General features: G+C 45.1%; 1 protein-coding gene across 1 annotated transcript in view; it reads right to left on the reverse strand.

Annotated features, from left to right (window-relative positions):
* Positions 1 to 23641: 23641 nt before the first annotated feature.
* The window catches only part of PDCD10 (programmed cell death 10), a 39667-nt gene continuing 36977 nt past the window's right edge, over positions 23642 to 26331 (reverse strand). Inside the window, exon 8 of the mRNA XM_008061289.1 lies at positions 23642 to 24127. Within this exon, the coding sequence (XP_008059480.1) occupies positions 24046 to 24127 (82 nt within the window). The 3' untranslated portion in view covers positions 23642 to 24045. The remainder of the gene's footprint in view (positions 24128 to 26331) is intronic.

Here is a 26331-nt window from a genome sequence, read left to right on the forward strand (position 1 = left end):
AAGAGAGAGAGAGAGAGAGAGAGAGAGAGAGAGAGAGAGAGAGAAGAGAAGAAAAGAAAAGAAAGGGAGGGAAAGAGAGAGAAACGGAGGCTTCGATTACATAGTTTGTCTAAGATCACTCAGCAAGAAGCAGCAAAGCTGGAGTTCAAACCCCGGATCTTCCTGTGTTCTCCATGCTATAAAGCCCCTCGTAGGGCCGCCTGCTGAAAACCATCCTAAATTCCTATCCAGCGTGGGAGCTGGAACGTGCAAAAAGCCAGACAATAGGAAGCCCACAACAGGTAGCAAGGTCAGCGGTGCTTCAAAGTTGACACCAGGATGCCGGGCCCAAGACTTGGTTCTTTCTTTTCATCCCTATAATCTTTGAGTCCTCTCTCAAAATGAAGTTAGCAGAATTGTTTATCTCGCCAACTAGTTTTAAGGTTACTATGAGAAAATAGAGTGAAATCTCCATGTAAATTGTGAAGACGTGCTACATGTGGGTGAACACTAATATCCATACACAGTCAGAGGCAGACAAATTTCTGGCAACCTCAGAAATAAGACCTGATGTGCAAGGGGCCTGGAATAATGTGGAGTGAAGCCAAGTGACCCACATTGGGACACCTTCCCTGCAGCTGAGATCCCATTATCACTTTCATTGCTTCCAGGATGGCCTCGTGTCTCCATCTACCCCAGAGAGCGGTGCTACATCAATATTGCAAGGCTAGTTATTAAATGCAATGATGGCGTGTATGAGTGGGTTTTATCACTTTGGAAAACATTTTCTGCCTTAGAATTAGTCAGAGCTAATGGCACTATGGAAGTCTTCCGTCAGAGGGCCTGGTCTATTTTGCACTGTCTGAGTCTATTTTTAATAACAGAAATGGTACAACAGTGTAACTACTGCCTGTCAGGATGTGTGCCTCTTTGACTGACTGCCCAAATCCCCAGCACCAGACACTCTGTTTACAAAGCATGGGGCACTCTTCTAGAAGAAAAGTAGCTTTTAATTTAATGTGGTCTCCTGAACAGCTTAGCCCCAAGGGAAGACATATATGCGTGTAAACACACGCAGACAGAGAAGATGAGAGAGAAACAGAGGAAGACTGAGAGGGAAGATGAGAGAGAGAGAGAAAGAGAGAGAGAGAGAGAGAGAGAGAGAGAGAGGAGAGAGGGAGACAGAGACAGAGAGAGGCGTGGAAAATGCAAGTCTGGGAGTTTCTCAGGTGGCCTCACTGGAGAGGATTGTGGACCGCTGCAGGACTTTGTGTGAGGACCAACCGCAGACTGGGGTGGCAGAGGTGAAACATGGAGATAAAAGCATCTCCAAAAGAGATGCAATAAATGAGACAGGAGCTCTGAGTTCAAAGTCAAGACCTGGGTCTTTGCACGGTCCCCACTGTGTTCAAGTGATTCTGGAAATTACCCCCTGGGGCTTAGGCTTCCACAATCCTAAGCGAAGATAAGAATTCCTACACACACACTTCAAATGATTGCTCTGAGGCTCACAGGTGAACGTGTGGAAAGACATTTTGTGACTTGACATGTATAGGGCATCGCCCTGGTGATACTAGTTATGCTGTGCATCTTAACATTAAGGGAAGTAAAGTTTAGAAATGAAGCAAGTCATCTGCATGACTCGTCTGGGTAAAAAGCAGAATGAATACTTTGTGAGTTAAGGATAGACTTGGCAGATGAAGTAAAGATGGCTTTGGAAGTGGTGACATTTGACTTGATGTTATGGCTTGAATTGTGTGCCTCAAAAATCTTTTTTTTTTTTTTTTTTTGAGTCAAGTTCTCATTTTGTCACCCAGGCTGGAGTGCAGTAGCATGATCATGGCTCACTGCAGCCTCGACCTCCTGGGCTAAGGCAACCCTCTTGCCTTAGCTTGCCAAGTAGATGAGACTACAGGTGCACACCACTACAATCGGTGAAGTCTCACTATGTTGCCTAGGCTGGTCTCACACTCCTGGGCTCGAGCAATCCTACCTCAGTCTCCCAAAGTGCTGAGACCATAGGCGTGAACCACAGTGCTAAGCCCAGGGACCTTACATTGAAGTCCTAACCCTCAGTACCTCAGGATGTGACCTTATTTGGAAGGGGGTCACTGCAGGTGTGATTAATTAAGATAATACTGGAATAGGTTGGGTCATTATCCAATGTGACTGAAGTCCTATAAAAAGGAGAAATTGTATATAAACACCCCTGCACACACACACAAAGACATGTGAAGACTGAAGTTCTGCTGTCACAGATGAGGAACTCACTGCAGCTCATGCCTGTAATCACAGGGTTTTTGGAGCCTGAGGTGGGAGGCTCTCTTGAGGCCAGGCATTCAAGACCAGTCTGGGCAACCCCTGTCTCTACAAACAAACAAACAAACAAACAAAAACCCACAAACTATCCAAGGTGGATGTGATGATCAGGTTGTCCGTTATGACAATCTGTGACATTAGCCAGCTGTGTGACCTTGGGGAAGTGACTTAACCTCTTTGATTTCAGCAACTCCACTTGTAAAAATAAAAGATCTGTAAAGTCCCTTCCAGGCCTTGCTTTAAAAAGGAGGAGGGGGAAGTGTCAGAATGCTCTGAGCGCTGCAGGAAAAGAACAGCTGCCATGTCCCTGGCACCAGGATCACGCCACCAGAGTGTGGCTACGGACACTGCATTTCTTGGGATTCCGACGCACGGTGTCATCCTACGGATGCATGAGCCAGCCTGCCCGACAGGCCTCTCCCTGTGCACCTGCTGCAGGTGAGCCCTGTGCGGCTGCTCCCCCTGCTGGCCTACCTGAGGGGATGTTGCACGAGGATGGCGAATGGGGTCGCTCAGAAGAATGCAGCCTACGTGTACCTGCTTATTCACCTGGTTATTCAGTCCCCGTTGGACAGCTAAGCAGCCACTGTGGCCATGCATGGCGTCAGGCACCGGGGATGTGAGTGACTGAGGCGGGCTGGTCCCCGCTCCCAGGAACCTTCCCACCAGGCAGGGAGAAACTTGCAAACGCGTGGAGGCTACCATGACTGACTGCGTAAGAACAGGGACGAGGGGCCCTGGGAGGACATGCCGGGCTCCTCCTGCCCCAGTGGTGGACGATGGGGCAAGAAAGCTGCATTGGAACAAGTCACACGTGTGCTGGCACCCAAGTGGCCACCACGGTGAGCCAGAGAGGCTGCAGGAAGCAGTCTGGAGCCGAGGAAGCATCTCAGGTTAAGGCTGCAGGTGGCCACGCCCATGCCGGATCCCTGGGATGAAGGTCCTTTTGGCTGGAGGCTCTTATAGCCTGGGGTTGAAGACAGGGGGAGGGCAAGGGTCTGGCTGGAGGAGGAAGCTGGCCTAGACTATGGCACCACAGTGAGCAGCTATGTGTCCGTGCCCGGGTCCCTGGGCAGCCACGGATGCTTCTAAACTGGGAATGGAGCACAGTGAGGTGTGCATTTATGGAAGATTGTTGATTTCTGGTGGTTCCCACCTCAGTAGTTTTATAAATGATCTGCACGGTTTTTAAAATCCAATGCCCAGGCCAGGCGTGGTGGCTCACACATATAATCCCAGCACTTCGGGAGGCCGAGGTGAGTGGATTACCTGAGCCCACGGGTAATCCACTCTTTGAGACCAGCCTGGGCAACTTGGTGAGATTCCATCTCTACAATAAATCGAAAAATTAGCCAGGTGTGGTGGTAGCCTGTAGTTCCAGCTACTTGGAAGGCTGAGGCAGAAGGATCACCTGAACCCAGCAGATAGGGGCTGCAGTGGCTGTGAGCATGCCACTACACTCTGGCCTGGGTGACAAGGTGTGACAATAAAATAAAATAAAATAAAATAAATCCAATGCCAGCCCCACTCCAGAACAACAATTTAAAATCTCTGAAAGTTGCCGGGCAGGGTGGCTCATACCTGTAATTCCAATGCTATGGGAGGCCAAAGCGTGAGGATTGCTTGAGGCCAGGAATTTGAGACTGGCCCAGGTTACATACTAAGTCCCTATCTCTACACAAAATAATAACTTTTCAAAATTATCTGGGCGTGGTGGCCCTGTGGCCCTAGCTACTCAGGAGGCTGAGGCAGAAGAATTGCTTGAATCCAGGAGTGGGGTTCAAGACTGTAGTGAGCTATGATCGTACCACTGCACCCCAGCCTGGGCAGCAGAGCATGGGCATTTTGAAAATGTCTCAAAAAAATAAATCCACCAAAATAAAATCTCTGGAAATGAAATCCAGGCACCAGTGTTTTTTGAGATTCCTCAAATGATTCCACTGTGCAGCCAAGGTCCAGAATGGCTGGGTTGGAAGAAGGCTAGCCGGGCTCGGTGGCTCAGCCTGTAATCCCGCGCCTTTGGGAGGCTGAGGTGAGTGGATTGCCTGAGCCCACGGGCTCGAGACCCGCCTGGGCAGCGAGACCTCATCTCTACAATAAATCAAAAAATCAGCCGGGCGTAGTAGTGCGTGCCTGTAGTTCCCGGCTACTCGGAAGGCTGAGGCGGAAGGATCGCCGGAGCCCGGCAGGTCGAGGCTGCGGTGGCCGGGAGCGGCCACTGCACTCCAGTCTGGGTGACGGAGTGAGCCTCCAACTCAAAAAAAACCCAAAAACAAACAAAAAAAAAAAAAAAAAAAAGAAAGAAAGAAGGCAAGACCAGCCAGGACGGAATTGAGGTAACGAAGCTGACAGGTGGTGATGGCTTTTTATAGCCCAGCACAATATCAGATATATCAGAAAGGGTACTTGATGAGTGCAGAGAGAATCCAGAATGGGCTTAGGAATAATTCTGAAATATCTGTTTGCAAAGTTTTGAATTCAGAAACCATGTTACTATTTCACATGTTTAAGATAAAAATAGTACAAGGCAAAAAACTAAAATGGAACACAGGGAGAAACAAAGGAAACCTAACCAAACACATGACATAACCACAAGGAAAAAATAATTCCAAGGAATGTCAGAGCACAATACCTTGACTATGCAATCTCAATTTAAGGAAGAAAATACCCACCTGTACAGGGAAATCTTGACTTCCTTCTAATAGATTTCCTAGTTGTCTTAATAGACACATCTAGAAAGTCAGAAAATGCTTTTAAAATGATAGACACCTCAGAAGGAAATAAGAGAAAGCATAAGGGGTACCCACTGGCCAAATCTGAATCAGGTTGAGTTTCAAAATACATAAAGACAGGTGGCAGGAGTGTGGCTATTTCAAAAAAATTTTGTGCCAGTTATAGGATTGCACAAAACCCAGACACTATTTATTTTAGAAGTCAGGGTTTCCATTACAGCAGAGGGGAGATACAAATACAGAATGATCAGGCATGGTGGCTCACACCTATCATTCCAGCACATTGGGAGGTCACAGTGGGAGGATCGCCTGGGAGTTCAAGACCGGCCTAGGTGACACAGCAAAACCTCAGCTCCATAAAATTAAAAAATAAGCCAGGCATGGTGGTGCACACCTGTTGTCCCAGCTATTCAGGAGGCTGAGGCAGGAGGATCGCCTGAGGCCCAAAGTTTGAGGCTGCAGTGAGCTATGATCATGCCACTGCACGTCGGCTTGGGCCACAGAGTGAGACGCCAACTCAAACAACAGCAACAACAACAACAACAAAATAAGGACTGGAGGAAGGCAAGGGTGAGCTCCGTGCTGTTGAATGGGAATTAGAAGCCAGGTCTTCCTTTCTAGACACCATTCTCCTTGTAGAAGTGCTGATTCCTGAGCCGGAGCAGAAATAGTCCAAGATGAACCTGGAGTCTTGTCGTCTAGAAAGTCAGAAAATGCTTTTAAAATGATAGACACCTCAGAAGGAAATAAGAGAAAGCATAAAGGGGTGCCCACTGGCCAAATCTGCATCAGGCTGAGTTTCAAAATACATGATGACAGGAATGGGGAGCACTGAGACGTCTTCTAAACTTGCAGGGGTCTCCAGCCTCCCCCCCACCCTGGCTGTGGGCTGGGATCGGTCTGTGGCCTGTTCGGAACTGGGCCCCACAGCGGGAAGCGAGTGGCCGGCTACCCTGGAAAGCTTTCTCCATCTCTTGCGCCTGAGCTGAGACCCGACTCTGGTCAGATCGGCGGCAGCAGGAGCTTCTCACTGCAGCACGAACCCGATTGCGAACTGCCAGGCGAGGGGTCTAGGTTACGCACTCCTGTGAGAATCGAATGCCTAATAAGTCGATTCGATCCCCCTTTCCCCACCCCTCCATCTGTGGAAAAACGGTCTTCCACAAGACTGGCCCCTGAAGCTGAGAAGGTGAGGGACCGCTGTCCTAAAAGATCCAGGAGTCTTTATGGACGCAAAAATTCATTTTAAAAAAGGGAGAGAGAGAGGGAGGGAGGGAATGTTGACAGAGTTAGAGAATCATCATTTTACAACCAACTTTAGTAACAATTGATTCAAGAAAGGACTATCAATGGATGAAAGCTTCTTTTTTAAATTTTATTTTATTTATTTTGAGTCGGAGTCTCACTCTGTCGCCCAGACTGGAGTGCAGTGGCCGCTTCCGGCCACCGCAGCCTCGACCTGCTGGGCTCCGGCGATCCTTCTGCCTCAGCCTTCCAAGTAGCTGGAATTACAGGTATGCGCTGCCACGCCTGGCTGATTTTTTTGATTGATTGTAGAGATGAGGTCTCGCTGCCCAGGCGGGTCTCCAACCCGCGGGCTCAGGCAATCCACTCACCTCAGCCTCCCAAAGGTGCGGGATTACAGGCTGAGCCACCGAGCCTGGTCTCTTTTTTTATTTTAGAGATGTGGGATACAAGTCAGGATGTGGCACATAAGTGGTCATCGTACAGGTAAAGTTTGGGCCTTCCTCGGGTCCCCACTATGTCCGGTCTGAGATCAGGTACCCTTATTGATGTTGTGTCCCTCCCCGCCATCCCCACCCTGGCAGTATCCCTCCACTGCCAACCTCTTTCTTATAGTGTTATGGTAAGTGTTAAAGGGCAGCTTCTGAGTGAGAACATATGTTTGTTTCTGGGATAGATCACTGAGTAGGATCGACTCTAAATCCATCCAAGTTGCTGCAAAGTCCATATGTTTGTCCTTCTTTATGGCTGCATAGAGTCCACATGTACCACGCTGTTTAAATCCAGCCCAGTTTCGATGGGCAGCACGGTTGGTTCCAGGTTTTTGCTATTGTGAATAGAGCTGCAATAAACATGCGTGTGCAGGTATCTTTTTTTGTAGAATGATTTGAGCTCCTTTGGATATATTCCCAGTAGGAGGATTGCTGGGTCATATTGAAGGTCAATGCCTAGTTCTTTCAGAAATCGCCACACTGTCTTCCAAAGAGGTTGTGCTGGTTTGCATTCCCACCAGCCACGTAGAAGTATTCCTTTTTCTCCACATCCTCGCCAGCATCTGTTGTTGTTTGTTTTATTAATAATGGCCATTCTTACTGGGGTTAGGTGGTATCTCAATGTGGTTGTGATCTGCATTTCTCTGATAATGAGTGAGGCTGAGCACTTTTTCATGTGTCTGTTGGTTGCCCATATATCTTCTTTTGAGAAGTGTCTATTCATGTCTTTTGACCACTTTTCTATGGGGCTGTTTTTTTCCTTTCGGCATGTTCGAGTTCCTTATAGATCCTGGATGTTAGACCTTTGTCAGATATACAGTTGGCAAATATTTTTCCCATTCTTTGGGCTGTCTCCCTGCTCTCTTGATGGTCTCTTTGACTTTACAGAAGCTTTTCAGTTTGATGAGGTCCCACTTGTCTATCTTATCTCTTATGGCATGGGCACTTGGGGTTTTGGTCAGGAATTGGTTGCCACTTCCAATTTCCATAGGGGTGTCTCCTGCATTTTCTAAGGTTTTCATAGTTTGAGATTTTAGGTTTAGGTCTTTGATCCACTTGGAGTGGATTTTTGTGTATGGTGATAGGTAGGGGTCTTTTTTTAATCTTCTGCATATGGTCAGCCAGTTTCCCCAGCAACATTTACTGAATAGGTTCTCTTTTCCCCAGTGGTTTTTGTTGGAGGCTTTGTCAAAGATGAGTTGGTTGAAGAATTGAGGTTCTGCTTCTGGAATCTCTATCCTGTTCCATTGGTCTATGTGCTTGTTCTTGTACCAATACCAGGCTCTTTTGACTACTGAAGCCTTATAGTAAAAATTGAAGTATGGAAGTGTGATGCCTCCTGCTTTGTTTCTTTTGCTAAGGATTGTTTTGGCTATTTGTAGTCATTTGTGTTTCCATATGGATTTCTATTTTGACTTTTCCAGGTCTGAGAAGAATGATTTTGATAATTTAATGGGTATTGCATTGAATCTGTAGATTGCCTTTGGTAGGATGGACATCTTAACAATGTTGATTCTTCCACTCCATGAGCATGGAATATTTTTCCATTTGTTTGTGTCCTCTTGGACTTCTTTGAGCAATGTTTTGTAGTTTTCATTGTAAAGGTCTTCCACTTCTCTGGTTAGGAAGACACCAAGGTATTTCATTTTTTTGTGTGGCTGTTGTGAATGGAATTGTGCTTTTTCTTTGGTTCTCTGCCTACTTATTGTTGGTGTATAAGAATGAGACTGTCTTTTGCACATTTATTTTGTACCCCAAAACTTTGCCAGAGTCCATTATCAGTGAAAGCAGATTTTTGACAGGTTCTCTTGGATTTTCGGGGTATAGGATTGTATTGTCAGCAAAGAGGGATAACTTAGTTTCCTCTTTTCCTATTTGGATATGCCTAATTTTCTTCTCTTGTAAAATTACTCTAGCTAGAACTTTCAACACAATGTTGAACAAGAGGGGTAAGAGTGGGCAGCCTTGTCTTGTTCTAGTTTTCAGGGGAAATGTTTCTAGTTTCTGTCTGTTTAGCAATATAGTGGGTTTATTATAGATGGCACTTGCTATTTTGAGGAATGTTCTTTCTATACTTAGGTGTTTGAGTGTTTATTATCAAGAAGGATGTTGGATTTTATCAAAAGCTTTTTCTGCATCTAATGATATAATGAGGTTCTTGCTTTTACATCTGTTGATGTATTTAATTACATTGATGATCTTGCAGATGTTGAACAAGTCCTGAATCCTGGGGATGAAGCCTACCTGGTCATGGTGGATGATTTTTTGAGATGTGTTTTTGGGTCCAATTTGCTAGAATCTTGTTGAGAATTTTTGTGTCTATGTTCATTAGGGATATTAGCCTATAGTTCTCTTTTTTTGTTGAATCTTTACCTGGTTTAGATATCAGTGTGATGTTTGCTTCATAAAATGATTTGGGGAGAGAGTTCCATCTTTCTCAATTGCCTGGAATACTTTCAATAGGATTAGTATCAGTTCCTTCTTGTATGTTTTGTAGAATTCTACTGAAAAGTCACCTGGTTCAGAGCTGTTTTTTTTGGTAGTGTTCTAATGATGAAGTTAATTTCCTGGGTTGTTATTGGTCTATTTAGTGTCTCAATGTCTTCTTGTTTCAACCTTGGTAAGTTGTGTGATGTCAGAAAGTTCTCCATTCCATTTAGATTCTCAAGTTTGCTTCTATACAGGTGTGTATAGTAATCTCTGATAACCTATTGTGTTTCTTCAAGGTCAGTTGTGACTTGATCTTTTGCATTTCTGATTGTGTTTATTTGAACTTTTTCTCTCTTTTTCTTGGTCAGTCTAGCTAGGGATCCATCAATCTTATTTATTCTTTCAAAGAACCGGCTTTGTGTTTTATTGATTTTTTTCTATGATATTTTTGTCTTTTATGTCCTGCATTTGGGCTTTTGCTTTGGTAATCTGCATTCTTCTGCTAAAGTTAGAGTTTTGGTAGTCTTGTCTTTTCAGCTCCCTTGGGTGATTTGTTAGGCTGTTAACTTGTAAACTTTCTATTTTCTTGATGTGTGTTCATAGAGATATAAATTCCTCTCTTAGAACTGATTTCACAGCATCCTAGAGGTTTGATAAGATGTTTCTTTATTTTCATTTGTTTCTAGGAATATTTTAATTTCTGTTTCAATTTCTCTGTGACCCAGTAGTTGTTCAGCATCATACTGTTTAGTGTCCATGTATTTGTGGGGTTTGGGGAATTTTGTTGGTGTTGATATTTATTTTTGTTCCACTGGGTCTGAGAAGGTGCATGGCAGTATTTTGATCTTATGAAATTTGTTTATGCTTGATTTATGGCTGAGGATGTGATTGATCTCAGAGTACATTCCATGTGGTGATGAGTAGAATGTATATTCTGTGGTTGTTGGATGGAGTATTCTGTAGGTATCTATTAAGTCCATTTGGTCAAGTGTCAAGTTGAGATTTCAGGTCTCTTTGTTGATTTTTTTGCCTTGATGATCTATCTAGGGTTGTTCATGGGGTATTTAAGTCCCCAGCTATGATAGTGTTAGTCAATATCTTTTCTTAGTTTACTTGGTAGTTGCTTTATAAATGCCGGTGCCCTTGTGTTGGGTGCATATATGTTTATGATAGATATTTCTTGTTGATGTGTTGAACATTTTTCATTATGTAGTGTCCTTTCATATCTTTTTAAATTTTTGATAGCTTAAAGGTTGCTTTTTCTGATATTAAGATTGTGACTTCTGCCTTCTTTTGTGATCCATTTGCCTGGAAATTCATTTCCCATCCTCTGAGTCTGTGTGCATCCCTTATGGTGAGATGAGTTTCCTGGATGCAGCAAATAATTGGGTCATGGTTTTTTTTATCTAGTTAGCCATTCTGTGTCTTTTCATGGTACATTTAGTCCATTCACATGATTATTATATATTATTATTATTATATCAGTCCATTCCGGCTGATTATTGAAATGTGATTGTTTATCCCCATCATGCGGTTCTTAAAAAGTTTTTTATTTTCTTTTAGCTTTTGGGTTGATGTGTGTGTGTGTTTTCAAGCTTGCTGTTGTGATGTATTCTCTGTTGATTCTGTGTGCTGCTGTTCTCTAGCAAAATATGTGGTCATTCCTTTTTTCTTTTTCTTTTTTCTGTGCTTAATACCTTTTAAAGAATCTCCTGTAGAGCTGGTCTGGAAGCTGCATAATCTCTTACAGATTGAATGTCTGGGGAAGATTTTAATTCTCCACTGCTGATGAAGCTGAACTTGGTTGGGTAGGAAATTCTTGGTTAAAATTGTTTATCTTTGAGGACTTTGAATATTAGACTCCAGTCCCTTCTAGCTTGTTGTGTTTCTACTGCTAGGTCTGCTGCTATTTGATTGGTTTTCCCTGGTAGGTAGTCTGACCTTTCCCTCTTGCTACCTTTAGGATTTCTTCTTTTGTGCCTATTTTGTGTAGGCAATTATTATGTGTCTAGGCATTGGTCTTCTCATAGGATGTCTTGTGAGGGTTCTTTGTATCTCTTGTGTTTGGATGGTCACATCTCTGGTGAGATGGGGAAAGTTTTCTTGGATAACTTCCTGGGCTACTTTTTCCAAGGTGCTCTCCATTTCCCTTTCTTCTTCTGGGATACCAGTCAAACATAGCTTTGGCCTCTTGATATAATCACACATCTTTTGGAGGCTTTGTTCTTTCTTTCTGAATTTTCTTTCTGTTTTTTACAGATCAGGTCAGTTCCATGTTTGGCCTTCATGTCTGAGATTCTTTCTTCTGCTTGATTAATTCTGCTTTCCATGCTTGTCATCTTGCTATTTATTTCCTGGACAAAATTTTTTTATGGCCAAAATCTCTGTTACAAGTTCTTTCAGTGTTGCATCTTGTCTTTCTTGAATCTTATTCACTCTTTCCATCCATTCCCTAATACCTGTTGTTTGGGGGCCAGCCACTGATGATTTCCATTGTTCGGGCTCTGAGGTCTGATTTTTCAGGAGTTTTCTCTTTGCTACACTGAAAATTACCTATGGTCTTCTGTTGATTTTTCCTCATTTGTGACAGATCTCTTTCTTTTCTCTTTAGTTCCATTATTCAGTGGCAGTTGGAGAGGCTTTCACTTCTGATGTTTGCTCAGCCCTCTGTTCTTCCCTGATCAAGGCTCTGGATTTGCTCTATTTTGAAACAGGGCTGTGGGTGGAAAGCTTTGCTCTCTCTTATAGTTTTGGGAGTTGAATAAGGTGGAGGATGGGAAGCTAGGATTCAGAAACTGCTTGTAAATCACAATGTTCATCAATTGTGGTATGGTTTCTCTGAGACCCACTTCCCACCACCACTCTATATGATGATGCAATGGGTATGTGTGTGTATTCCCTGAGTCCAAGATACAGTAACAGCAATGAGGAGAACAGAGAAAATTACAATGAAATAAGATGGACAAAAATTTTTTAAAAAGAAAAAAAAATGCAGAACAATGAAAGCAGAAACCAAAGCAGAAACAACTGAATACACACACAGAGACACACACACATACCAAAACAAACCAGAATAACAACAAAGCAAAGCAAAACACAGGAACACCAAACACACACACACACACACACACACACACACACACACACACACACACCCAACACAAAATGAAAGGAGAAGAAAAAGAAAAGAAGAGGAAAAAAAGGAATGCAGATCAAACCCTCACACATATATTCACACACACATTACAGTAAAAAAAGAGAAAGACAAAAGAGCAAAAATAAACAAAAAAACTGAAAGATGAACACTCAATATTCACATACACATATACAGAAAACAAAAGAAGAAAGAAAAAAGGAGGGGATGCAGATTGAACCTTCACATACACAGTCATGCACATATTAATATTTTATTAAACTTGCACATTAACATAAACATTTCAAATACTCTAAAATTTAAAAAAAAAAACCACCCCCTCCAAAAAAACCCACCCTCTTGTGGCAGGTTCTATAACTGTTTCTCTCAGCTGCCCCTCTCCTGTCTCCTGCAGAGAGCTTCAGCCTCATTCACAATCTCCCCAGTGTCTCACCCAGAGAAGGAGGAGAAGGTGGTGGGAGTGGGTAGGGCTTCAGGCCTCCCTTCCCATTCTTGCATGGTCAGGGGTATTCCCTCCAGGGGGGAGGTATGGGGTTCCCTTCCCCAGGTACTGGCAGGGGGTGGGGACCACCCCAGCTAGGCTTGTCCTGGAGTAGAGTCCTCCTATTGTGGCTGACATCAGGGCTCTGCCTGGGTTCATCCCTCTGAACCATCCTCCAGCCATGTGGGTCTGATGTTTAGAGGACTGCTGGGGAGGAGAGGGCTGGGTCAGCCCTGGATTCACCACTGATCTCTTTGGAAGCCTTCCTCATCCTTTACTGGCTACACTCTTTGTCCTGTGGCTGAATCAGGGCAGGGGGTGGGGTGCGTGAGGCTCAGCACTCACCTGTCTTCCTGAGTTTGTGCTTCCAGGATATCCCCCCTGGGTCACAATCACCCCTGAGTAGTTTATCTGCCAGAAACCGGTTCTGTTGCTCCATGGTGAGCAAGATGGAGCACTTTCCTGCCCAGTTTTCAAAGTGGTGGCAATGTGTTTCTTTCATCTTCTCCAGTGGGACCTGCCTCTGGGCTTCCTTGCTGTGCTTCCTGCACAGCCTTCGGGGCCAGTGTCGGGCCAGTGCTGCGGTGGCGAGACAGAGCCTGGAGCTGGTAGTCTCTCCCAACAGCTTTTTCCTGGGAAGGTCTTTGTTGATTTAAAAAATTGGTGCTCTGCTTCTGCACCCTGGGAGGTGCTACGGACCAAGCAGAGCTGCTGCAGCACTGGCTGTTTCACCAGGAAAGCCCTGGCCACTGACTCCCGAGCCCCCATTCTATGGGGTGGCTACTTCCATGACGGGGATGTATTTGTTTTCAAGAGGTACGTGGTGAGAATTCAGGGCAACATGACACAAAATTTTTCACATACTCGCTCGCACTGGGACTTGCATAGTCCGACTGGCTCTGCTGTCCTCTTCCTCCCAAGGCCCCCAAAACTTCTTAGGAATTAAATATTTACACATTCTCAGAGAATCTTCCCCACGGCTTACTTATATTTAGAGGAAGGAAAGGGGTCGTGATCTGCAGGGTGAGTTATTACAGTTAGCCTCACTGACTATGCGACAGACAACACGTGTGTCCCATGAGAGCACCTAAGGAGACCCCACCTCCCTCCTGCAACATCCCTGCCTTAACGCATAACTGCCTCCAATCATGTCAACAAGCCGGCAAACCCAAGTTGACGGAACTCTATAAAACAGCCAGCTGTCCTCTCCAAACAAGTCAATGTCACAACAAGATGAAGAAAGGCTGATAGCTGGCCCTGGGTGTGAGACAGTCAGGGACTTCCACCATAGGACAAAAGCTTGGTCTCTTGTTTAATTATACCATATACACATGTGAGCTTACATAAAGGTCATGGTGCAGGTCTCCCTTTCCTGCCAGTCTTTCTGCCGGAGATTTTCTCTTCTCCTTTGTCTTGGCTGTTAACTACAAGGCCAGTATGGCAGCCCGGCTGGCGCCAGCAGGGTACCCATCCTGTAACCATTCCTGAAGAAGTGAGCAGCCTTGGTTTCATCTAGTACAAGCAGCTGCAGCGTGACTCCCCCTCCTCGAGGAAGGTGAGGCCTACAGGGTTTGGAGCTGACTTGGCAGGCAATAAAAAAATGAGAAGAACCCCCATGTTTCTGGGCCACCCGATAAAGCCTTGCTTGTTTCTTTGCTTGGGAGCAGCTTGCTCATCTCTTTGGTCAGTCTGCCTCCCTTTTGTTCAAGCAGAATCCCCAATAAACCCTTGCCCGTTTGCTCTAAACTTGGCCTCCGCCGCGTCCCTCTCGTGTCTGCACTGAAAGAGTCTGTTCACCCATCACAGATACACCTCCTCATCCCAGATGGGCTCCTGAACTGGGGCGTGAGGGTGGGAGGGACAGTGCTGGGAGGACAGGCAACATGGAACGTGGACAGTGTGTTAGAGTATAGTCTTGAGACAATATTGACTTTTCCAAATGTGCTCACCACCCCGAGTTTATGTAAGAGAATGTATTTGTTGTCAGGAGACATACGGTGGGGATTCAGGACTAGGCTCGTGATGGCTACTTCCATGATGGGGATGTATTTGTTTTCGAGAGGTACATGGTGAGAATTCAGGGCAAGGGTCTTGGTGGCTGCTTCAACGATGAGGATGTATTTGTTGCCGAGAGACGCATGGTGAGGACTCAGGACAAGGGTCTTGGCTGCTTCGACAATAAGGATGTATTTGTTGCCAAGGGGTACAGGGCAAGGATTCAGGACAAGAGTCATGATGGCTGCTTCAAGGATGATGATAAAATGTTACACACTTTGTCATCAATAAAGTCTTAAGGGTCAATAAAGTCTTAAGGGTCAACCCTTCGGCATGATGAAGCACCTGTCAAAAGTGCTGGGCCTGGTGCTGAATGTGTGGCCAGGTAATAAGCCGTCCTTCTTCTTCTGGTCTCTGAACGTTCTGTGGTGCGAGTATGTTTAGGAAGAGGATGACATCCTGCAATGTTGTAAGGTCAATAAGTACACATGCATCCATATGCATGTATTGCACTATTATTGGGGTTCTTCTGTCATTTGACTTTTTTCAAGCCAAACGTCAAAAGAAAAGTGTAAACTCTAGGACTAGGGCTTGACCAGGGACAGTCCCCTCAGATGCCCGGCTGCATGTAAGCACAGGCCTCCACAGGAACGCTCTGGCTCTGGATTCTCGTCGGCTGCAACACGCAGAGCCACAAGCACACCTGCCCTTGCCCCGGGGTCCTGACCACTGTCTTTTCACACTTGAGAAACCAGACCTCTCGCATCATTACAGGATAAAATGAGATAATAAACAAGTGTATAACTAGCTGACTGCCCTTCGGAAGATGACCGCTGTTTCCCTGCTGTGGCATCAAATGCCTGGGCTCATTTTCTCTCGGACCTTTGTAACACACAGTTGACTAAGGTTAGTATTTTGCTTGGGATATAAATGTTGAACTATCAGAATCATAAAACTCTCTGAAAAATCATTTTGGGGAAAGCTTTATAGAAAAGAGAAATGTAAACATGACAGAGAGGTCAAATACACATGCCCGAGAAAAAGACCAGGATCCAACCATTTTCTCCACAGTAATCTTAACTCCATGTAGAATTTAATCCACATAGTTTCTTCCTTTTCAAATTCCATTTAGAATAATATCCTGTTGATAATTTCTAGCTTCCTCGGCAATGTGCCCAGATGAAGAGACAATTTTTTCAGAAGTGCTACTTGCTCCCTTATTTAGCATCTTTACAAAACAGTAACAACTTAATTATTTCATGCTGAGTTCAGCATTTCAGCACGTTTATAAGGTCATGTTATTTGGAATAGTCATCCAGGACATTTCCCTTCTGCACCTAATTTCTTCTAAGACTTGCAGTTGAAAGGCATGTATACAAATTCATTTCTGCATTCTTGTTTGCGTTCTTCTCTTGGGCTTGCTCTCTCCTTCCTTTGGTGTTAATTTCATCACATGAGACCATCTATCTTGTGTCTTCCCGAAAATATCCGAAGGCTCATTAGTTTTTTCTAACATTCTCTTCCCTGATTATTCTTTTCTTTGTTGCTCTGCCAGAAAAAAAATCTGTCTTCATTCAACACCTCTTAATCTTCTGTACAGATTTCCTACAAGTAACACACATCTTTATTGTCACAGGAACAAAAGAAGACTTAAGGGCCAACCCTTCTGCGTGATGAAGCACCTGTCAAAAGTGCTGGGCCGGGTGCTGAATGTGTGGCCAGGTAATAAGCCATCCTTCTTCTTCTGGTCTCTGAATGTTGTGTGGTGCGAGTATGTTTAGGAAGTGGATGGCAGCCTGCAATGTCGTCAGGTCAATAAAGTTATCTGACCAATGTCACTTATTAGTGTTGGGGCTTAGAAAATGTTACCCCAAAACGTGACGCTTCGGCATGCCAAGTGCTTTGAACTAGGGAGACTGAAAGGCCTCCAGAATAACCCTCAGAACCAGGTCTCTCTCTGACATCTCCTGCTCCCTTCCAACTTTCCAAGAGCAGGAAGGGGCTCGCTCTGAAGTTCCCTCACCTGGCTGAAAAAACTTCTTCCAAAAGGAATGGAGTTGTCTGGAGCCCCTTCTCTAGAAATTCAATTGAGCAACCAGGGAGGATCAGTCACCAGAGAATACATGAAAAGCTATCACCACACCCCAATGGGCCAACGCCCACTCACCTCTTTTTCCTGTACGGTAAGACAACCTCTGCTCACCATAGGTTCCTTCTCTTTCCCTCCCACCGCCCCCTCTCCCAAAGCCTCAAGCCCCGATTCCTTCATGCTTCCGAAGCCTCCGCCATCTGGCCCTTCTTGGAGTCACGTTTTGTGTGGCTACTGAACACACATGTGCACGATCATAAATCTGTATGTATGCCTCTTCTCCTATTAATCTGCTTATTTCATCACTCAGTTCATCAAATCTGCAGAATGTACTTTCCCACACTAGTCTGATCTGTTGTCCACCTATTTTCATCTTTCTTTAGGCCTACTTATTGGTAAGTTGTAGAATTTGGCTTTCACTGGGCGGGAATGGGGGAGGGTCCAAAGTATACCATGGATTTGCCACATTTAAAAACGAAAGTGACTTAATATTCAGAACCAAAATCACCACAGTGACTGACCTCACTCACTGGTAATGTCGCAATCACATTTGTCTATCATGGTTAACTCTATGCATCAACTTGACTAGGCCACAGGGTGCCCAGACGACTGGTCAAACGCTATTCTGAGCACGTCTGTGAGAGGGTGTTTGGATGAGATCATCATTTAAATTGACAGAGTAAATGAAGCAGAAGGCCCTGTCACAGGGGCGGGCCTCATCCAGTCGGGGCAAGGCTTGAATTAAACAAAAAGGCTGACTCTCCCTTGAGTAAGGATCTGATGGCCTTCAAACTGAGACACTGGCTTTCTTCTTGCCTTTGGACTTGAACGGAAACATGGGCCCTTTCTTGGTCTTGGGCCTGCTGGTCTTTGGACTGGACTGCACCACTAGTTCTCTGGTTCTCAGACCTTTGTACTTGGAATGAAACTGTCAGCTCTCTAGGCCTCCAGCTAGCCGGCTCACCTGTGGCGGGTCTTGGGATTTCTTAGCTTCCACAATCACGTGAGCTGATCCTTCTGGGTCTCTGTCTCTGGAGAATCCTAATACACAGTTCTGCTGTCCATCCTCCATTCCATCTTCTACTAGAGGCGAGAATGCAAAGAGAGAACCAAGGACAAAATACAGTGAGGGGGGTCTCCTTAGAAGAAAGTGAAGGGGATGGGGGAACTAAAATTTAGGGGGGAAGGCCTTTCATGAGCTCCCAAACGTTATAGATGGGAAACTGAAGCTTAGGAAGTTATGGTTTAGATAAAAACACACAGCTGGTAAGAGGCAGCCTAGCTACCCCACCCACAGACCAGGTTTTAGGGATATAAATCTGCAGTGTAATTCCCATTTATACACAGCCTCTGGAAAAGCACAACATTCTGGAAAATAAGAACTGTTTCCTTACATCTGAGTTGCTACATTCCTTCCCTTTTGGGACCTTTTCAGGAATAACCAATATAATAAAATGTGACCTTCATTTTCCACTGTTTTCTCCTACAGAGCTGTTTTTGCTACAGAACCGATCGTTCACAAGCACTCAACATCTCTCTTGGCGGCGTCCCCTGTGCTCCCTGAATCTCCCTCAACTCATTGTGGAACTCATCTTCACTTGACCACTTGGCCCTCAGCCTAACACTACCAGCAATACGTGTACTTTTGCTCTTTTCAAGAATACTCTTCTTTTCAAACATGAGTTCCAGGCCTTTCTTGCCCGGAATGAATCCTGAATCCACATGCCAGGCAGGCCGGACCTTGGGTGGTGCTGTGGGCTGGCGTTCTACTCAGCACCAGAACATCAACAGAAAGGCCCATCTGGGCATCGACGGGAGATCCTTAAGAACGCCATGCTGAGCAGAAGAAGCCAGACTCAAAAGGCAACGTGTGGTATGGTCCGGTTGATGCGAAACATCCAGAGAAGAGAAACCCGCAGGGCCTCAGCGGAGCTGGTGGGTGCCTGGAGTTGCCGTGGGAGCGAGGGTGAGCCGTACCTGGGCATGAAGGACTTTACCAGAATGATGGAAGTATCCCAAACTGGATTGTGGTCAGCGCGCATAACTGTAAACTTATTAAGTAGCACTGAATAGTACACTTAAAATGGGTAAATTTTGCGGTATCGCCTTACATGTCAATAAAGATTTTTTAAGGACACACATGAGCATTTTGTGGTGTATAAATTATGCATCGATAAAGCTGTTTTTAACAAGGAGTACATACGGAAGGCGACCAGCCAGCCCTGTGTGCCTGATGGTCCCAGTTTTAGCACTAAAAGTTGTGTGTCCCAAGAAGCTGCCCTCGGTCCTAGGCAAATAGGGACGGCTGGTTCCTTTAGATATGCTACCTTTTGTGTTGAGAAAGAAATGAGGAAAAAGAGAACACACATTTGCCGTTTCCCTTCGTAAACAGGAAACATGGGGGAAAACCCCAGACCAGCAAAGATGGACACCTGCAGGGGGCGGGAAGGCGGGACAAGGGACACGAGAAAGTCACACTTCTCAGAGTGTGTTTCGGCACAGTTCTGACCTCCAGAAGCACGTTAAGTTCTAGACATTTTAAAAATAAAACGAAATCTACAAGAATGAGAATAGAGGAAGGATCTTCAACCTGAAAGTAAACAGAAATAATGAGCTAATTGCAATCTTTTCTTCTTCTTAGTTGGGGTCTCACTCTGTCGTCCAGGCTGGAGTGGAGTGCAGTGGCAGGATCACAGCTCACCACAGCCCCGACCTTCTGGGCTCAGGTGACCCTTCTGCCTCAGCCTCCTGAGTAGCTGGGACTACAGGTGAGTGTTATCACATCTGGGTCACTTTTAAATCTTTGTGTAGAGACGAGGTCTCACCGTGCTGCCCAGGCTGGTCTTGAACGCCTGGGCTCAAGTGATCCTCCCACCCCAGCTTCTCAAAGTGCTGGAATCACAGACATGAGCCACAACGTCTGGCCAATTGTATTTTAAATAAACAGTGTAATCACAGTGAAGGAGGAAAACATGGAAGCCTCCAGATAATGTATACATACATGATGCAACGGCTATCCTTAATCCTGGGCAGGGTGCGGGTGGAGAAAGAACTGCAAACGCATCTTGCTTTTTCAGCAGTGGAATGGGCAAAAGCAACGCAAAACTATTTTAGGCATATTATAGGATTGAGTGAATGAACTGACTGCTGTTTTGGGGAATCCAGAATTTTTAGGTAGAGAGACAGACACCTAGAATGGAGGTGAGACAGAACTTGTGAAAATGGTGTCGGAGGTATTGGTGTGAACTCATGATCTCTGAAATTAAAATAACGTGCATAAGCGCACATGTGACTGTTATGCGTACATGCGTGTGTGTGTCCATGTACACTTGTCCCTTGACGTCTATCAGGGGTGACTTCCAGGACCCCTAAGGGAACCAAGATCTGTAACGCTCAAATCCCCAATATATAGGGCACATCTTCCCAAATACTTTAAATCATCTCAAGATTCCTTATAATCTACATGTGCAGGTATCTTTTTTGGAGTGATTTGAGTCTCTCTTGGTATATTCCCAGAAGGGGGATTGCTGGGTTGTATGGAAGGTCAACTTCTAGTTCTTTTAGGAATCGCCACTCTGTTTTCCAAAGAGGTTGAACTACTTTACACTCCCACCAACAGTATAGAAGCACTCTCGTCAGCATTGTTTTTTGATGTATTAACGACGACCATTTCTACTGGACTTAGGTGGCATTTCCCTGATGATGCGAGGCTGACCACTTTTTCACACATCTATTGGCGGTGTGTATGTCTTCTCAGGGACCTATCCCAGAAACAGAGAGCGGGATACCACACGTTCTCACTCGTAAGTGGGCCCTGAACATTCATCACAATGCGATGAGAGAGGGATCGGCAGTAGTGGGACACTGCCGGGGGGAGGCACATAACATTGCTAAGGGTACCAGACCCTAAGCCAGGGGAAGTGAGGATCAGTGGAGACCCATGATTCACCTGCATGAAGACCGCTTGTGCACCTAGTCCTGGTGTGCGCCCCCCATCTTTAAAGTAAAAAATCAACTAATAAAGGTGCCTGCATAATGAACATTTGTATACCCAACCCTGAATTGCACCCCATATCTTACATATTCACAAGTTCATTCTGCAAATAAAAAATAACAACAAAACACTGAAATAGAAAAGCATGCGTCTACAAAAACAACAGATATGAAAACTTAGGTGGCTACCGACAGATGTATAGATAGGCTGGGGAGAAAGCAGGGCTCCTGCTTACAGCAGAATGCTGGCTGCCAACGGGTACCCAAGCAAATACTGGCACTGGAAACTCACCCTCTTGCCACTACCAAAGACGAGACTGAATAAGCAGGAATCGTGAATTGCCAGATCCCAGGGGAAGTGCTGCCAGTAGAGACTTGGAAGTCTCCCACAGATTGCTTATTAGTTGAAAGGTTAAAAAACCACAAACAAAAATGGTAACTCTGGCCAGGCTCGGTGGCTCAGCCTGTAATCCCAGCACTTTGGGAGGCCGAGGTGAGTGGATTTCCTGAGCCCGCAGGCTCGAGACCCACCTGGGCGACTTGACGAGCTCTCATCTCTACAATAAATCAAAAATTAGCCGGGCGTGGTAGCGCATCTGTAGTTCCAGCTGCTTGGAAGGCTGAGGCAGAAGGATTGCCGGAGCTCAGCAGGTCAAGGCTGCGGTGGCCAGGAGCGGCCATTGCACTCCAGTCTGGGCGACAGAGTGAGACTCCAACTCAAAAAAAAAAAAAAAAAATGGTAGCTTCACAGTGAAGAAACTGGGCGACCAAAATTAACATTGCCAAGAAGACGGACACTGGCTGTCCCCGAAGTCACAACCCAGTGTCACGGCACCCACAGCGTAGCGTTCCAACCGAGAACACATAACCTGAATCAAATCACAAGAAAACCCGAAATGAGAAAAGTTTACCAGCAAGGAAGCGAGAGGGAGAGAGGGCTGCATTCTTCAGAGGCGTGGTGACGCCTCGAGACAAGGTGGCCAAGGAGGCATCCAGAGAAAAGGAGATGAGAGGGCAGGGCGGGCACCCAGCCTGCGCCTGAGAAGAGGCGGACGTGGACCAGAAGCGTCTGCATCCAAGGTGTTTGCATCTTCTTTGGACGATTCTTACTCCTGCATGTTTTCTGTAAGTCTGAAACTACTTCTTTACCCTTTCTTAAGAAATGAAAGGGCCTGATCCTGGGCTGTCAATCTCATGTTTTGCCTAATAAGGTCATTAAAAGGCAGTCACTTTTAATGACCAGATTTTTTTTAAAAAAGTGTGGCGAGGGGGCATTTTAAACATTCAAAACAGCCATAATCCCTATCTTTTAAAATGAACAGACACGTTTTTCCTAATTTTTCTCATTTTCCTGTGGACCAGGGGTCTGGGAACCAGTACACTACACACAGGGCACTTTGTGGAGAACGTGGGATCTGCAAACAAACCTCTGCAAACAAACCTCAGCCTGGCCTAGCAGTCACCAGCTGCGTCCCCCAAGACTCTCAGCCAGCTTGCTCAACTGCAGGGGGACAGAACTCACAGGGCTGAGCGGAGCTGGAGATGCCCTGGAACGGTGCTTGGCACAGAAGCTGCCCGCCAATGTGGCCCTCAGCCCTGCCCTCTGGCCCACTCCTGCGTCCTCCGGTCACATGGCTGCCTGGGCTGCCCTGGCCTTTCTGCATCGGCCTAACAGCCCTGCTGGAAGGACGGCACAAGAAATGCCAAGTGTTCTGGGAACAAGCCTCCTTTCTGGAGGAGTATTTCATGAGGACAGAAGCCAGAGACACAGGACAGATTCTGGCTTAAGAGAACAGGTGGGGGCAGCCTGGGGATAGGGGGGCTTTCTTGAGAGGGAGGACAAAAGCCTGCATGGCGTCAGCATGTGGTTGATGGTAGAAAGTCTGGGTAAATGAAAGTGTTCTCCTTATGCATTCACAAGCTCATTCTGCAAATCCTCATCCATCTACTTCCAAGAGTAAATAAATGATTGCTGATGCCAAAAACAACTAGTAGATATCACCAGTTCTACTTGTTCTACTGGCTATGTATCTTCAAATAAAATAAAGTCAGGAAAATGTCCATAAATTAAGAAATCTCATACAATTGTCTATTGGTTTTTTCTTCTTTCCATATGTTTCCTATTTACATTTAACAGGACAATTTAGATCTATGCTGTCAATGATAGTAATTCTTTAAAAATCAATTTTTAAAAATGGAGAAAAAAAAAATAATTGAATTGTATTACAGCAAAAAAAATTGCTAACAGAAATTTAGTTCAACATGTAAACTCTTTATAAAAGATAAACAAATTCTGATTTTTTCCCTTTATCTTATAATTAAAAATGAAATCACATAATTCCCTTAAAATCTCCCTATGGTGAAAGAAAACCGTATATGTATAGAATATAACACAACTGCAAACCAACTACCTGCAAAGCATCAAATTCCATTAATTTTGACTATTTCTGGGGAAAAGTGTGCAAAGCTTATTAGGGCCCAACATACGGAAGAATACGCAGTATAGCTCATATAAAATAATTAATGAAAACGTTTCCACTGGGTATTTTTGCCTGAAGTGATAAGGAAAAAACAGGAATTCTCTTTGCTTTATTATTTGATAAACTGCGAATAAGCTCCTGTGAGTTTTTTAGACATGACACCAAGTTGTCTTGGTCTCCTGAGCATATATATACACAAATACGAACATATATATACGTATGTGTATATATATACATTTTTCAAGTAAAGAAATGTTTAACAGATGTAAACTATTTATTGAATATTTGCCACCAAATATTGTTAAATACATTATCTTGCAGCATATCGCTTTCAAGTTAAAATGTCAGAAACAAACACCAATATTTACACTTCTTTTAAGGAATGTTATATAATGACACATTAAGGCGTAAATTCTTTTGGCTTATAATTCTTAAAAGAATGATAATAGCAAAAGTGATGCAAAATCTTCAGTGTGAGATTATGATTAAGCTACATTTTACAAAAATATGGTGTAAGATGGCGATAATCCCATTCAACATCCTGGATTGGATCCCTTCAAGAGGGACTGATAATTTATACAGTCAAACTTTAAAATGTACAGATAAAGGCAGTGCAATACTGCCACCGAGAAGTACATCTCGGAACATATACAACTTTCAGGCCACGGTTTTGAAGGTCTGAAGTATTAGGTTGGTTTGATGAATTAGTCGGTTGGCACTTATGAACACGTTTATTGCCCTGCGGAAAAAGAAAGGAACAAGCGTTACTTTCCTCGAAAAATCCCCCTTTACAAGAAGTACGCCTCATGTCATCTGTTAACAGGAGTGATAAAATCAATTTATGGAAAAGAACGGCAGGTTAGCACCAAGTGTTGTAACTTCTATCCCATTCAAGGGTCCCTCCCGCCTCCTGGAAGCCACCTGGGAACCACTGCCCCCTGGTGGTGCCGGCTGGAACGATGGGTGGGCGGGTCCACCCCCGACCACCAGGAGCGCTAGGTGGGGCTGCAGGGGCCTTAGCAGGTAACATCGGTGGGGCTTTGTGCTTAGCCTCAACACCCAGACGCCAGGGGGCAGGACAGGTGTGTGAGAGGGCTGATGACGTCTCATCTGATTCATCTCAACCTCTCTTCCCTTCTTTAGAAAAGCGGGAGATGCCGGGCTTGGTGGCTCAGCCTGTAATCCTGTGCCTTCGGGAGACTGAGGTGAGTGGATTGCCTGAGCCCGCGGGTTCGAGACCCGCCTGGGCAACTTGGCGAGCCCTCATCTCTACCATAAATCAAAATGAGCCAGGCGTGGTAGTTCCAGCTGCTTGGAAGGCTGAGGTGGAAGGATCGCGGGAGCCCAGCAGGCCAAGGCTGCGGTGGCCGGGAGCGGCCACTGCACTCCAGTCTGGGTGATAGAGTGAGACTCCAACTCAAAAAAAAAAAAAAAGGAAAGCCAGAGACTTTGAAACTGCAAACGACTTTTGGAATACTACTCTTAAAGCAAAACAATCATACAGTTTCAGCATCCAGGAGCTGACAATATACAAAACATCGTTAGAAACGGCTTTGTGCTGCTGCACCTCCATAGGCCCAGGCAGAGCTGGGACCTTGGTTCCAGCCGTGTGGCTCCTTGGTATCATGGCTGGAACCCCGGTCGCCATCCATCCTACAAGCTTATCAAAAGGAAGCCTAGGAAGGGCCAAACCAGTGCGTCCCTCTACTCAAAGACAGCTGAAAGACCAGGCTCACTTCCTAATGTTGTCTTGAGGAAGCCATATGACCATACACAAAGAACTGGAATTTCAAAACGCTGCCGAGTGGAGAGAAAGCAGGAACCATCCAGATGCAGAGTAAATAACTTCAAGTTAATGGAAATGTGGCTCTAAGTCATTATCTGCCTTCCGATGTGCTCATTCTGTAAGTCATCAGTTAGAATCAGAAATAATCGCCTTATCATGTAAGCTATTCTTTTAAGGTGTGAGGGTTATTTGGGCTTAGCACAGATCAAGAAAAAACAGATAATAGTTCATTTTCAAAGCACAACTGCTGGCTGATGAAACAGAGTCATCAAGAAGCACGTTCCTTGGACAGCCTGAATGGCAGTATGGAACAGTAACACAAAACTATGAATAACATTCAGCCCGATGTCTTTAGCTCATAATATAAATGTAAATACTTCAACCTCCTTGGGCGGTCAAAAATGACCAAAAATTAATGCAACCCTATCTAACACATTTGTATTATGTATAACTACTATGACAACACTACTGGAATGGTGTGACACATCCATAGAGATCTTAAAAGTGGAGTTCAGGCAGGATGCTTGAGGCCTCTATCTGGATTCTTCTGACTTCAAGCACTGGAGAAACGGTCACGCCCACAGAATCCCTAGTATTCTGCCTGAAGTACAAGGACTGCAGCAGAAGACAGGGCCTCTCGCACGCGCACGTGTGTGTGTGTGTGTGTGTGTGCGCATGCAAAAATGTATAAAGTCTCTTGGCTTTCTACACGGCTCTACAGCTGACTGTAGGCAAACCTGAAGTCCAATTTACAAATTAAGATAAATCCTATTTTATAGAATGATGCTGTGAAAGCCAAGGAACACTCTCTCCCTCCAGGACAGTGGATCAAAATCCCTGGAGCACTTAAAATCACCCGGAGCACTTCCACAACATCGAAACTCTGGTTCCTCTTCAGGCCGGCAGGGTCTCTTGCAGGTGGGGCCGAGTCAACGGGATTTTTTTAACTAACCCCAATCTAAGATGCAGATGGGGTTAAGAGCCCCGTCTTCACCTTAGTCAGCAGTTCTCAACAGACCTGCTGTGTCAGTATCATCTGAAAACTTCTGAGAAATGCAAATTCTTGAGCCCTACCCCAGACCTAGGAAGCCTACGTTCTGGAGCTGGGGCCCTCTGCAACTGGCGACCTGTGCTTTCACAAGCCCTCCAGGTGACTG

This window comes from Carlito syrichta, unplaced genomic scaffold (genome assembly GCF_000164805.1).
Source record: "Carlito syrichta isolate Samal-C Ts95f unplaced genomic scaffold, Tarsius_syrichta-2.0.1 Scaffold305193, whole genome shotgun sequence".
In the NCBI taxonomy this organism is placed as follows: Eukaryota; Metazoa; Chordata; class Mammalia; order Primates; family Tarsiidae; genus Carlito; species Carlito syrichta.